This window comes from Puma concolor, chromosome D3 (assembly GCF_028749965.1).
Source record: "Puma concolor isolate L17-30 chromosome D3, mPumCon1.1.hap2, whole genome shotgun sequence".
In the NCBI taxonomy this organism is placed as follows: Eukaryota; Metazoa; Chordata; class Mammalia; order Carnivora; family Felidae; genus Puma; species Puma concolor.
Window position 1 is genome coordinate 9,466,310 of NC_141678.1, and position 15,481 is coordinate 9,481,790.

General features: G+C 36.6%; 1 protein-coding gene across 9 annotated transcripts in view; it reads right to left on the bottom strand.

The window, feature by feature from the left end:
- The window catches only part of ATXN2 (ataxin 2), a 118,602-nt gene that overhangs the window by 80,896 nt on the left and 22,225 nt on the right, over positions 1-15,481 (bottom strand). For all 9 annotated transcript variants that reach the window (XM_086681697.1, XM_086681695.1, XM_086681693.1 and 6 more), the window contains exons 2-5: positions 4,064-4,097; positions 2,596-2,655; positions 2,029-2,100; positions 1,329-1,479 (exon numbers count right to left, since the gene is read on the bottom strand). In XM_086681697.1, coding sequence (XP_086537823.1) covers positions 1,329-1,479; positions 2,029-2,100; positions 2,596-2,655; positions 4,064-4,097 — 317 coding nt within the window. The remainder of the gene's footprint in view (positions 1-1,328; positions 1,480-2,028; positions 2,101-2,595; positions 2,656-4,063; positions 4,098-15,481) is intronic.

Sequence of the window (15,481 nt, forward strand, 5' to 3'; positions counted from 1 at the left end):
ACTGCTAGCTTCTGAAAAAACAAGCTAACTATAGGTGAGAACCTTAAGAGGTCCAAAGGAAAGGCTTTAACTTTCTGGTGGCTTGTAATTTCTAAAAAACAATGCAGAAAAATGAGCGCAACAAAAACAGCTGAATGATGAAAATCAAAAACTGTGGGGAGTTACAACTCACAATGGAATTGACTATAGAATCTGACCAGAAAAAATCAATTTAAGAATTTTTCAGCCAAGGGACCCCTGGGTGGCTCAGTCGATTAAGCGTCCTACTTCAGCTCAGGTCATGATCTCACAGTTCGTGAGTTCGAGCCCCACTTCGGCTGTCAGCTCAGAGCGTGCTACAGATTCTGTGTCTCCCTCTCTCTCTCTACCCCTCCCCCATTTGTGTACATGCGCTCTCGCTGTCTCACACTCTCTCTCAAAAATAAACATTAAAAAAAAAGGTTAGAGCCAAGTTCAAAATTGCCAAGAGACTTTCAATGTGATACTAAACACTCAGCACTGCATATACTCTCCAAATGAGTAACAGTAATTCCCGTATTTTCCTCCTCAACGGACATTTGAAATGGACTAAATTTTAATATAACTATGTCATCCCTTTTAGTTTTTCAAAACAGTCCCATACTCTGAATGTTTTATTATTTTTTTAATATAATTTGTTATCAAACTGGCTAACATACAGTGTGTAAAGATGTACTCTTGGTTTGGGGGTAGATTCCTGTGGTTCATCGCTTACATATAACACCCAGTGCTCATCCCAACAAGTGCCCTCCTCAATGCCCATCACCCATTTTCTCCTCTCCTCCACCCCTCCTGAATGTTTTCTTAAATACGCATGTTCTACTTATCTTTTTCATCTTCATTATGCCATTGTTTTTCTATCCATAGCTCTCTGCCCGTTCTCTCTTAGTCCTATGTTATTTCCAGGTCATAAAACTATAACATTTATGGAACTATAAGCATGATAAAACTACATATGTGTTATTTATAAGCATCTTAAAATGAAAAGTTTATGAACTGAAGGCCAAATGGGACAAGAAATTTCAGTTGAGTATAATCAGTAGCATTCTTGACCATGAAACTATAGACTGAAAATCCCTTACAAACTTTAACAGAACACAAACTCTCATGATTTATCCTAAAGTATCAAGGAATCTTCCTCTGAAGTTTTAAATATTTTCCAACAAAAATGCATTAAAATTCCCATTTGTCCTAATCAGGTTACTCTAAAAAAAAAAAAAAAAAAAAAAAAAAAGTCTGTATAATCAATGCATAAAGTCTTTGAATAAATCTTATAAACCATGACACATATTTAGGAAATCAAAATTCACCTCTTCTTGCATAACTGGAGTCCATGTCTTTAAACTGTACCACAACAAAGTCTGAACACTTGAACAAAATACTCTCCATTATTTCTTCACGTTTTGGCCCCGAACTGGATTCCATACTTTTCTCATGTGCAGCATCAAGCACCAAATCACACTAAAATGAGAAGCATGAGTAAATATTCAAAACACTTATAAAATATAAGAATTCTTCAGCATATCAAGGTACTATTTCTTAAATGCCCTTGACAAAAATAATCTATCTCAAGAGAATCTTATAATCATACCTTTTTCTCAGAAATATGACCTATTATCTATTCCATCATTCAAAATACTTCTCACCTACAAGTTGGTCCCTGCTACCATAGTCTGTCTTAAGTAAACTAATGGTGATAAAGAATAGAATAATGAACCACTCAATCCCTCTTCAGGTCCACAATGCTTGAAAAGGTCAAGATACTGTAATAAGCCCACAAAGCAAGTTTGATTATACAAAATAGTTTATAAAATAATCAGTATTTGAAACTGAAGAGCAAAATCTAAGTGGTAAAGTAACTAAACGTGAAAATGTGACAAACATGTCCACATAACTATAAATTATTAAATCAGAAGCTAACAGACACCGTCAGGAAGCCATACAAACATACAGCAGTTGATGATTCATGGGGTTTTACATTCAACAAAAAGAGAAAAGAGTAAAAATTACCTTAGGACTGTAGGTTTTAAAAACTCCTTCATATATACCTCCGTTTTTCACTTGTACTTCACATTTGGATCCCTAAAAACATACAATTAATTTATCAAAGAAACAGTGTGCTAGCCAGTCTCGAGGGACAGTTGCTTTCATTTTATTTTTTATATAGCTCATCAGGCTTCATTCAACATATTAGGTATTTACTGATAGAACAATAAAAAATTTTAAAACATTAACAATACACTGAATTCTCAAAATTCCTCAGGAGGCCCTGCTCAGAGTTTGCAGTATGAATTTAAATACTGAAGGTAAGTATTTCTGACTCTGGTTCTATTAAGTGACAAAATAATGCACTAAAGACAATCATCTACTACTATTATTTTGTACATAGTAGGGTTAACAAGAATGCTTTTATAGTGAGTCACGATAGCTTGGATGGAGTTCTGTTTTTTCTAAATAATCCTAATTGTGACCTAAGAAATGATACTGTGAGAATCATTCATCTACATTTCAACACCATGAAATTACTTTATTGCACTACGCGCCAGGCAGTCTCTCCCCGATAATCTGGTAACTTACAACAACTGATGTAAGTATATGAACCATCCTCATATTTGCATAGATTCCATCAAAAGAAATCTGGAATTTTAAGAAAAAAATATTAGCCATCAGTATTTATCCTTCTGTATACATATTAGAGTTAACATTTAATTTGTTACAAAATGTTTAGTTAGCTTTATAATACCTTACGTGCATTAAAGAAAGATTTACTTTACTACAATCTTTTGTTTCCTTAGAGAACAGAGGCTTAAGTTTTCAAAAGTGAAATCAGTCATACCATCTAACAATGTTTTGACTATACATGACACAAAAAAGCAAAAGTGAACTTCCATATATGAGAAAAGACAAAACCACAAATATTGGGGAGTAAAGGGAGGAGGGTTCACTACAAAGTGGCAGGAGTGATTTTTCAAAGTGAGAGAAATGTCCCATTATCTTGACTGTGGTGGTGGTTACACAATCGTATGCATCAAAACTCACAGACCTGTACACTAAATAGGTTTAACTATATGTAAATAAATGAATGGGGTGGAGGGGTCTTTTGCAGAAGACGCTGCACTATGTTCCCTCAGCACATATCCATCAATCATGGATTTTTTCATTGATAAAAGTTCTAAATTTTAAAACCAGAAGGCTCTTTCCAAGGGAGAAAAATGGAACGAACTAAAAGATAGCACATTAATTCAAAACCAAACACCCAAAGAACTCTGCAACTCCAGTCCTCATGTTCCATTGATCTTTTTTAGGCATTACGTATTTAGATTTGCCTTTAGCCATTTATAAAACAACAAATAACTTATTAGGCAAGAAAAATACTATTAACAGATAATTTTATATTTTTCATATAAAATCATCTCAAAAAACAACATATATAGCTAATAATTTTATACCAAACAGTACTGAAGTATAAAAGTTATAAGAGGGGTGCCTATGTGGCTCAGTCAGTTAACCGTCCAACTTCAGCTCAGGTCATGATCTCACAGTCTGTGAGTTTGAGTCCCCCCGTCAGCCTCTCTGCTGTCAGCACAGAGCCTGCTTCGGATCCTCTGTCCCCTCACTCTCCGGCCCCCTACATTGCTCGTTTTCTCTCTCTCCTCTCTTCTCTCTCTCTCTCGCTCACTCACTCACTCACTCCAAAATAAACATTAAAATTTTCTTTGGGCACCTGGGTGGTTCAGTCTGTTAAACATCTGACTTCAGCTCAGGACATGATCTCACAGTTCATGAGTTCGAGCCCCGTGTCAGGCCCTGTGTTGACAGCACGGAGCCTGGAGCCTGCTTCGGATTCTGTGTCTCCCTCTCTCTCTCTACCCCTCCCTCACAGTCTGTCTCACTTTCTCTCTCAAAAATAAAAAAAAAATTTTTAACGTTGTCAGATATAAAATTCAAGAAAAAGGATTTTTTTTTTACCTTGGCTTTGGTCCACCGGTTCAGAAATCATTTTCATTACCAATTTTTCCAACCAACTAACATTAAAGTTACTCACCGTAGATTGAGGCAGTCCTTTGCTGTTTCGACCTCTGAAAAAATTAAATACTATGTTTATTAAGTTCAACAGGCTAAACATACTAAAAAAAAATTTTCAAATTTAAATTTCATTCAAATAAAGCATAATTCCATTCAAATAAAGCATAGGCAATCCATGGGTAAGGCTCATCTAATATTAACTATAAAGGCTACCTAAGTATGGTTCTCTCTGTGTTTGCTGGCTCAGAGGCCCAGAAAAGATATGGGTCATGGCAGGGAGGAAGGAAGAAATAATGTGAACATGATCAAAATAAAACAAAGTACAAATAAAAATAGCCTACTGGAAAAAATAACCAATACTAAATAATCTTTACTCCAAAAGTAACCTCTCACTCTGTTGGAGAAAACTACTTGGGAATAAAATATAAATTCTATTCCTGATTTAACTGACATATTGACTGACATCAAAGTCACCTCCCATCTTTTCCCCCTGGTCTCTAAATACAGGCACTATGTTTACAAGTGCAGGAAAACACTTGAAAATAAGTTAAATCATTCAGAACACTTTCCTTTCTAAATAATAAGTACCTCTGTCAGTATCTATGTAACAAGTGTCTTTCCTTGCCAACCCCCTACCTCTGAAACAATGCCGTACACCAAAGTCAGCTGTCAAGTAATTTCTAGTAAGGTAGACAATATTGTCAAGTGAGTTTAGTTATAGAGCATAACACGACCTAAGGCTTGTTCCAATGGAAAAGATTAGGCCCTTTATGAAATGATACAAACATTAATAGAGTGAAATTCTATATTCCTCAGAAATATTAGTTACTCTGGAATTATAGGACTGGAATCTCATTTTAATAAAATAACCATGATACTCAAGCCACAAATTTAAAACATTCAAAGAGAAGTACAATTCAGGTCTAAAGAGTCTATCAGTATGAATGGTGCCAATTCCCAGTAAAATAGCACTGATCTTAGAACTCCAAGGACAGGATTGGTTTGCTCTCCAACCCAATCACTCTCTCTCATCTAGAAATTAACATCTGACCACAACACCTCTGAAATTCTTTCCATTTCTAACATTCTGATTCCGTAACTCTTTGCTTCACACATAGCACCGAGAGAGAAATTACTAAAGTCTAAGGAAGAGAACTAATAATAATAGTAACTAATACTTACTACAAAAACCAGACCCTGTGGTAAGCACTATGTGCAATCTCTTACCCTTCACTTTACAGGTGAGGAAACCAAACCTTAGTTAATTATCTTGACTAAAATCCTCTAGTTCATGAGCAGGAGAGCTGGTATTGTAACCAGGTGACCCGAAGTCCAGGCTTTTCATTTCTAGATTATACTGCCTCTCTAAAACTGTGTCACAAGGAATAAACTACCTTCACAATTAAACCTAATCAAATTTCTAAATTTTTTCAAATAAATTCATTTCATTTGAATTTATTGGGGTTTTCTATTTATTTGTAGCCTGTAATTAAAGGCTATATAAAATGGCTAAAAATCTTGCTTAGGGTTACCTTATCTTAGTGGTTGCTGAGATGCCACAGTTAAGATATAAATGCCACCAATTCAGTACCCATAAATTCACCTGCATCCCCATAAAGCGATTTAAAAGAATTTAAAGACTTCTGTGAGGTGGGACTTCTATATTTTTATTGATTATACAATTACATCTTTGACTAATAAAGAGCAATTGTTTGACAACCTGGTTTACTTAGTAGAACAAATCATACTTGGGCTTGGGCTGAGAGCAATACCAAGAGGTACGGAGTATAGAAACCACTGATTTTCACTGACCAAACCCAGTGGTGGAATAACCAAGGGAAATGTTAGCATACCATAGGAGCATTCTCTGAAACTTATGCTAAAAGTTTAAATTCATTCTTGTTTTTTCTTTTGGGATCCATTTAGAGATGCTTCACTTTTAATTTTTTCTTTAGTATTTTGGAACAAAGCAAGTTAATGTTGCATATAGTTACAAAAACTAAATTTCAAAAAAGCCAAGATCATATTCTAGTCCTAAACATACCTATGATTAGATGAATATTTCACAAAACAATCATATCCAGGATTATATGCTTTCAATAGTTATTGAATATCAAGTTAATATGTGATTCAAAATGCCAAGTTAATATAAAGAAATTTTAAAGAGTAACAGTAGTTTATATTGCTTCAAACTAATACAGGAAGGAGGAAATAGCTGGGGTTGTAAATAAGACTGGCTTGAGTTAATAACTGTTGAGACGAGGTGACAGGTGTGCAGGGCTTCATTTTTATCATTCTGCATGTTTTTCACAATTTCTTTAGGTTAAAAAAAAAAAAAAAAGTACCTTCTGATATGATGCAATTGGAGCCTGGATTTAATCAAGACCTACTAGTTTACGGGAAACAGGGTGTAGAAGAATATATTAACTGATACCATGAGGTTACAAATCCGTTAAACCCAGAATGTGGTATTTTTTTTTTTAAGTTTATTTATTTGAGAGAGAAACAGAGAGAGCCTGCGAGTGCGAGCAGGGGAGGGGCAGAGAGAGAGGGAGAGAAAGAATCCCAAGCAGGCTCTCCACCTGGGGCTCGAACTCACCAACCTTGAGATCATGACCTGAGCCAAAATCAAGAGTCAGGTGCTTAACCCACTGAGCTACCCAAGCGCCCCCAGAATGTGCTACAGTAATCAGAATAGTGTAGTGCTGGCATAAGGACAAACATAAAATCCAATGAAATAGAATAGAGAGCCCAGAAATAAACCCTCACATATATGGTGAAACTTTACAACTTAAATCATACACAAAAATTAACCCAAAATGGGTCAAAGATGTAAATTTAAGAGCTACCACTATGAAATTCTTAGAAGAAAACACAGGAGAAAAGTCTTTGTGACTTTAAACTTAGCAATGATTTAACTGTGACACCAAAATGCATAAACATTAAAAAAAATACCAAAAATTATTTCATCAAAATTAAAAGCTCTTATGCAAAGGATTATCAGTTATCAGAGTAAAGACACCACTTTTCAGAGTAAGATATGTACATTTCCTGTATCTGATAATCCAGAATACATAAACAACTACAATTCATTAACAACAAAAAAACATACAACCCAATTCAAAAATGGACAAAAGACTTGAATAGACATTTCTCCAAAGAAGCTATACAGTTAGCCCATAAGCACATGAAAAGATGTTCAACATCACTAGTCATCAGGAAAGGTGCAAATCAAAATCACAATGAGCTACCACTTCACCCCCACTATGAAAGCTATTATAAAAAAGACAGAAAATCACAAGTGTTGGAAAAATGTGGAGAAACTGGAACCCATGTGTACTACCTGTGGGAATGTAAAATGTTATAGCTGCTGTGGAAGACAGTATGGCAGTCCCCCAAAATTTAAACAGAATTGGGGCACCTGGGTGGCTCAGTCAGTTAAGCGTCCGACTTCAGCTCAGGTCATGATCTCACCATTCATGAGTTCGAGCCCCACATCAGGCTCTATGCTGATAGCTCAGAGCCTGGAGCCTGCTTCAAAAAATCTCTCTCTCTCTCTCTCCGCCTTCCCTGCTCATGCTCTCTCAAAAATAAACATTAAATTGGGGCGCCTGGGTGGCGCAGTCGGTTAAGCGTCCGACTTCAGCCAGGTCACGATCTCGCGGTCCGGGAGTTCGAGCCCCGCGTCGGGCTCTGGGCTGATGGCTCGGAGCCTGGAGCCTGTTTCCGATTCTGTGTCTCCCTCTCTCTCTGCCCCTCCCCTGTTCATGCTCTGTCTCTCTCTGTCCCAAAAATAAATAAACGTTGAAAAAAAAATTTTTTTTAAAAAAAAAAAATTAAAAAAATATTAAACAGAATTATCCTATGATCCAGCAATACCACTCCTGAATCCATACCCAAAATAACTGAAAGCATGGATCTGAACAGATATTTGTACATCAATGTTCAGAGTAGCATTATTTACAATAGCCACAAGGTGGAAAAACCCAAATGTCCACTGGCAAATGATAAACACAAGGTGGTACATCCATACAATAGAATATTTTTCAGCCTTAAAAACAAATGAAGTTCTGACACATACAAGGATGAACACATGCTAAGTGAAAAGAAGCCACATACACAAAAGGACAACCACTGTATGACTCTACTTATAGGAGACATATAGTGTAGTCAAATTCATAGACACAAAAAGTAGACTGGTGAATACCAGGAGCTAAGGATGGCTGGGATAGGGAGCAAATGCTTAGTGGGTAAAGGGATTCCTTCTGGGATATTTTGGAACTTAACAGAGGAGGCGGGAGCACAACAAAGTGAAGGTACTTCGGTCCCCTGAACTACACATTTAAAAATGGTTACAAATGTTAACTTTTATGCGATGTACATTTTACCACAATTAAAAAGGGGGGAGGGCCACACCTCAGTGGATTAAGCATCTGACTTCTGCTCAGGTCATGATCTCATGGTTCATGAGTTGGAGCCCCACGTGGGGCTCTGTGCTGACAGCTCAGAACCTGGAGCCTGCTTCTGATTCTGTGTCTCCCTCTCCCTCTGCCCCTGCCCCTCCCCCATTCTCTCTCTCTCTCTCTCTCTCCTTCTCTCAAAAATAAACAAACATTTAAAAAAAAAAAAAAAAAAAAGATAAGCTCAGATTCTCTTCCCGGCGGAAATTCATTTGCAACAGCATGTAGAGAAGTTCATGCCAAAGGGTGCCCTCAAAAACAGTGGAGTTTGTAGTCAAAGGCTACCATAGGAGACTGATAGAATCACTGCAGACACAGGCTTAAGTGAATAAAAAAACAAGATCCAACCATACACAGTCTATAAGTGAGGAATTTTAGATTTAAAGATACAAAGAGACTGAAAGGAAAAGGATGGAAAAGGAAATATTGTAAGAACAGCACATACAAGAAAGCTGCAGTGGCTGTACAATTATCTAACGAAACAGAAGTGTTACTAGAAAGAGGGACATTTAAAAAAATTTTTTTAGTGTTTATTTTTGAGAGAGACAGAGTGGGAGTGTGGAAGGGGCAGAGAGAGAGACACACACACAAAATCCGAAGCAGGCTTCATGTTCTGAGCTGTCAGCACAGAGCCAGAAGCGGGGCCCAAACCCACAAGCCATGGGATCGTGACTTGAGCCAAAGTTGGACGCTTAACCGACTGAGCCACCCACGTGCCCCAAGAGGGACATTTTATGATAAAAGGGTCAATCCATCATGAAGAAGAAAGAGACATTCATCTGGACTCTGTGCCCTTTCACATAACTCCTAGGTTATGAAGATGAACTCCTCACAGAAATTATCTGTGCCATCCTAATACTGAGCTCTCTGCTCCTTCACCTCAAGCCCCATCTCCTTGTCATCCTGTCAACCCGACAAGTGAATTCCAACTAATAAAGGTAGAAGGAATGACGTTATTAAAAGGTTACAATTTGGTAGCCACTTAAACTGTTTCACACAAAAATCACCAATGGATGCTAAATCTAGTAAAACAGAAACAGGATATTTATATAGTTATAAAGCAACTCCCCACAAGATACTGATTAATGACAAAGTGAAAAATAATTTTCTAGTAAAGAAGTCTAGCAGATCTAGAACGCCAGGCTGGCTTAGTCAGTAGAGCATGCGACTCTTGATCACAACTCTTAGTCGTTGAGTTTGAGCCCCACAATGGGGGTAGAGATTACTTAAAAAATTAAAGAAATCAGAAAAAAGGAAAACCTATCCGTTCCTTGCCAAGTCATCCAAGTTAACAGTGTACCAGCAATGGGACAAATATGCACATCATGTACCTGCCCCAAATCATGCAATAAGAACACGGCAAATCTGTGGTATTCTTGCTAAGAAGGCACAATCAGAATCTAAATCATGAGGAAAGAGAGAAACCCCAGTTAAGGGACATTCTACAAAATAACCTGTAATCTTCAAAAGCATCAAGTCATAAAAGACAAAGATTAAGAACTAGTTTAGATTAAAGGAAACCAAAAAGACATGACAACTGAATGTAACATATAATCCCAGATTGGTTCCTGGGCCATCAAAAGAGTATTCTGTTTTGCTGTAGAGAACATCAGAACAACGAGTGAAATCTGAATAAGGTCTATAGATAACAGTCTGACACAACATTAATTTTCTCATTTTGACAAATGTACTGTGGTTTTGAAAGAGAATGTCCTTGTTATTAGGAAATGTACTCTGAATTATTTAGGGCTAAGGAGCACCATGTCTCCCATACGTTTAATAAAATAATTTTAATTTTATAACAAATTATATATGTGTATCTTAATTTAACAGAGAAAAAATTAAAAAGTAAATATTACATAAAGAATGAAGGTGAAGGGTATAGAATTATTTGTAATATCATTGCAGCTTTTCTATATATCTAAAATTATACACTTTTTTAAATTAGGAACTCTACATGATTTATTAACTTCTACTTTACCGTCCAAAATGTCTTTAATGTCTTGTAATAGAAAAATTCAATCCTACACAGCCTTGAAACTCAAATGTCATCTTTCAAGAAACCTTCCTTGGAATACGACATCCCAATCAAATACACACAGTACTCTCTAGGCTGAAACTCCTGGGTTTCAACACCCATTCATTCATGCCCTTGGCCAAAAGCTCCTGGATGAATAAAACCTAAACAACAAAGATTGGCACATAGTATCTTACACGTCTTTGTACTGCTTACCAAAATCAGCAAAAAGGAACCATAGCTCACATATGATATACACTTAATAAATATCTAATGAATAAATGTGCCCAAAGTAGAAAGAAAAAGATGGAGAAAGATTTCAAAGTAATCATTACATAAATCAATGGTCAGCAAACTACAGCCCACAACCTGTTTTTGTTGAGATTCTGAGTTAAGTATGGTTTTTAAGGAGAGAGGGAGAGAGGGAGGAAGGGAGGAAGGGAGGAAGGGAGGGAAGAAGAAAAGCCAAGAATATGCAACAGAGAAGTTATATGGCCCATAATGTCTAAAACACTTACTATCCGAGTCATTTCAAGAAAGATTTGCCAACCTCTGCACTGAAAAAAAAATGTGGCTGCAATATCAACAACTACAATTTTAAAAATAAAGTCTACTGCTGCTTTACATGAGCCATTATTTCTAAAACAAATTTCTTGGAGCATCTAGATGGTTCAGTCGGTTGAGCATCCAACTCTTGATTTCGGTTCAGGTCCTGACCTCATGGTTCATGGGATCCAGCCCCCAAGCTGGGCTCCATGGTGGCGCAGAGCTCTCTCTCCCTCGTGCTCTCTCAAAAAAAATAAATATTTAAAACAAATTTCTTGACAGTTTATTAAATACTTTCTTCATGGAAGCTTAATGTACACATAACTGAGAAATGTCAAAGTGTTCTTATTCTCATTTAATTATCTTTAAGCTTTACAATGGAATTGATGTTGATCCACCTTTTGAAAAATCAAGGTATTTTACTAATGTGCCTCTGATGACAATGAGCAAGTTCCACAAAGTTAGGGACTTTGTACTGATCACTGAATCAAAAGCACCTAGCATAAAATAAGAGGTAAATGGTAGATTAAAATGGATGACATATCAACTTGTGAATCTCACGAGAATCTTGATTAGAATTATAAAAAAAATAAAATGGGGGCGCCTGGGTGATTCTGTCAGTTAAGTGTCCGACTTTGGCTGAGGTCATGATCTCATGGGTCATGAGTTCAAGTTCTGCACTGGGCTCTCTGCTGTCAGCGCAGAGCCTGCTCTGGATCCTCAGTCTCTCTCCCTCTCTGCCCCTCCCCCATTAGCGCTCACTTGCTCAAGAGCTCTCTCTCTCTCTCAAAAATAAGTAAACATCACAAAAAATAATAAATAAATAAAATGAGGAGACACCAGAACTGGAAGTTCTAGCTTAGGCAATATCAAGGCAAGACTAGACAGAGAAAAGGAAAACTGTCTTTAATAATAAAGATAGTATGATCATTTAGGCGGCAGAAAATCCTAAGAGAATCTACCAAAAAGCTACTAGAAACAAAAGCTTGGCAAGGCTAACTCAAAACGTATCAATGACCTAATCACAAAAGAGTTAAGTATAACTTTTAACAGAAAATATGGGAGAAACTCTCTATGACCTTTGGTTAGACAAAAATTTTCAAACAGAAAAAATGCAAACCATAAAAGCAAAAAATTGACAAATTAGATTTCATCCAATTTTCAAGTATTCTGTCCTTTGAAAGACTTAAGAAAATTAAGTCGGGGTGCCTGGGTGGCTCAGTCGGTTAAGCGTCAGACTTCAGCTCAGGTCATGATCTCACAGTTTGTGAGTTCAAGCTCCACATCAGGCTCTGTGCTGACAGCTCAGAGCCTGGAGCCTGCTTCAGATTTTGTGTCCCTCTCTCTCTCTACCTCTCCTCCACTTGTACTCTGTCTCTCTCAAAGATAAATTAACATTAAAAATTTAAAAAAAAAGAAAATTAAGTCAACCCACAGACAAGGTAACATTTGCAAAATGTTATGTCTGATAATAACCTTATACCCAGAATTACAAAGAACTCAAAGAACTTATTAATAAGAAGATAAATAGCTCAATAACCAGGCAAAAGACTTACACAGTCATTTAAGCAAGTAGACTTAGCTGATAAAATTAAAGACTGATAATGCCAACAACTAGCAAGGAGGCCAAGCAGCTGAAACTCTCACACACCACTGGTGGGAATGGAAAATGGCACAGCCATTTTGGAAAACAGTTTGACATTTTCTTATGAAGTCAAACAGACTTATACAACCCCACTCCCAGGTACGTATTCAAAAGTAATGAATGTGAATGTTCAGAGCTGGTTTCTTCAAAATAGCCAAAAAGTGAAAACAGCCCAAATGTCTATTACCTGATAAATGAATAAACCGCAGTAGTGCATCCTGAATAGTGGAATACTACTCAGTAATAAAGTTACAAATTACTGATACATGCTACACACAGCATGGATGAATTTCAAAAGCACTGTGATAAATTAAAGAAGCTAGACACAAAAATAATCCATAATCCCATTTATATGACATTCTGGAAAGGCAAATCTATACAGAAATCAAATCAGTGACTGCCAGGGGCTAAGGGAGAAGAAAAGATATTTATTATAAAAGTACAGAGGGAACTTTATAGGGTGGTATCTGAATTGTGGTAGTGATTACGTGACTATACATTTGCCAAAATTCAAAGAACTTTACACTGCATAGGATGAGTTTACTGCATGTAAACTATACCTTAAACTTGCCACTCCCCAAACTAAAGGCAGAGCCAAAAAGAAACTCCTAAAACATACCTAAAAAAGGTTAAATTTTACTATATGTAAATTGTAACAAAATTAATCTGAGGCTAAAAATTCATTACATTGCACATAAAATTGGTGAATTTTACTGTATGTACACTATACTTCAGTAAAGCAGATTATTTTTTAAGAGACACACAATTGGAAAAATTTGAAATGACTAGACATTACATAATACTAAAGAATTAAGGGGTGCCTGCGTGGCTCAGTCGGTTAAGTGTCCGACTCGGCTCAGGTCATGATCACGGCTCTTGAGTTCAAGCCCCACAATGGGCTCTGTGCTGACAGCTGGAAGCCTGGAGCCTGCTTCAGATTGTGTGTCTCCCTCTCTCTCTGCCCCTCCCCTTCTCTCTCTCTCAAAAAAGTAACATCGAAAAAAATTTTTAAAAAAAGTCACAAGCTCTACTGACTGAGCCAGCCAGGTGCCTTGCCCCCAAGTGTGATGTTTTTAAAACTTTCATTCTCTTAGAGAAATATATATATTGAAATATTTACAGAAGAAATGATACATTAGGAATTCAAAATGAGAACCTACAGTAATCAAGACAGTATGCTCCTGACATAAGGATAAAAGAACAATGAAATAGCAACAGTCCAAAAATAAACTCTTACATTTATAGTCAAATGATTTTTGAAAAGAGAACCAAGACAACTTACTGAGAAAAGAATAGTCTTTTCAACAGAGCTGAGACAACTGGATATCCACATGTAAAAGAATGCGGTTGGACTCCTACCTTACAACATATATAAGAATTAATTCAAAATGGATCAAATACCTAAATGTAAAGGCTAAAACTCTAAAACTCTTGCAAGAAAAAAAATTGGGGTAAACCTTCAAGACCTTGGATTTGGCAATGGATTCTTAGATATGACACTAAAGGCACAATCAACAGACGAAAAAATAAATGGGACTTGATCAAAATCAGAAATTTGGGGTGCCTGACTAGTCAGTAGGGCAGGTGACTCGATCAGAGGGTTTTGTTTTCAAGCCCCACATTGGGCCTAGAGCTTACTTAAGGCGGGGGGAGGGATCAAAAAAATTTTTGTTGCAAAAGGACATCACCAATAGCAACACACACACACACACACACACACACACACACAAATATGAAGAAACTATGGATAAATTAGAGAGGAGATCGCAGATATTCCCAACCCAGGAAACCAAAAGCACTAGGACTTTAGAGTGCAGTGCTTAAAAACAGAGGGCATACCAAAACCCAAAGGTCTACTCTACTTTTCAGACAACTCGGTTTCAAATCCCAGGTCAGCCACTTACAGTGACCCCAGGAAGGTTACTTAATCACTTTGGTCCCCAGTTTTCTTATCTGTAAAACGGAAATAAGTCAAGTCACAGGGTTGTGGAGGATCAAGTAAGAGAATATGAAAAATGTACACACACACAGACACACTCTCATTTGGTCAAAACTTATTACATTGTACATTTTACAATGTGGGACTCATTTTATGTCAATTAAACTTCATTAAAGGTGTAAAATAAACACTCTAGCACAGAGGAAGCACTCAAAAATTGTAGTTTTTTTTAACTTTATATTTAACAAATATCTGTTGAATGAGCCAGATGAACACAGCCTTGCCTTCAGGCAACTTACACTTTAGAGGTTATTCTAGGACAAAGTTTAAAATGTGCTATTTTCATACGTATATTTTATCTGTTTCATTCACCACTTGAATAAGTAAAATATATATACAAACAACCCAAGAACACTCCTGATAATTGAAACACATTAAATAATCTAGCTAGAATAAAATTTCTTCCCTTATTGTTTCAAAATCCTGGGGGTGGGGGAGGAATATGCAATTTCTATTGGTAGTGCCCTCCACAACGTAATTATAGAACTTTTTATTTCTTCATTTTTCATCATTCTTGCTTTCATTACTATTCTTCAACACTATCTATAGATGTCATTTACTAGTTTCTATAACTTTCAACAGGCCTGGATAACTTATACAATCCAAGTATTTCATGGATACAGATTTCTAGAACCTGACTAGTTGTTTGGATGTAACTAATATTCTTTGGCACAGTTAGAAAGACATACCTGCTAACCCCTTTCCAGTAAAGGTGTAATAATACTCTTCTCAGATACTGACACAGCCAACTGCTTATTATTTAGATTTCG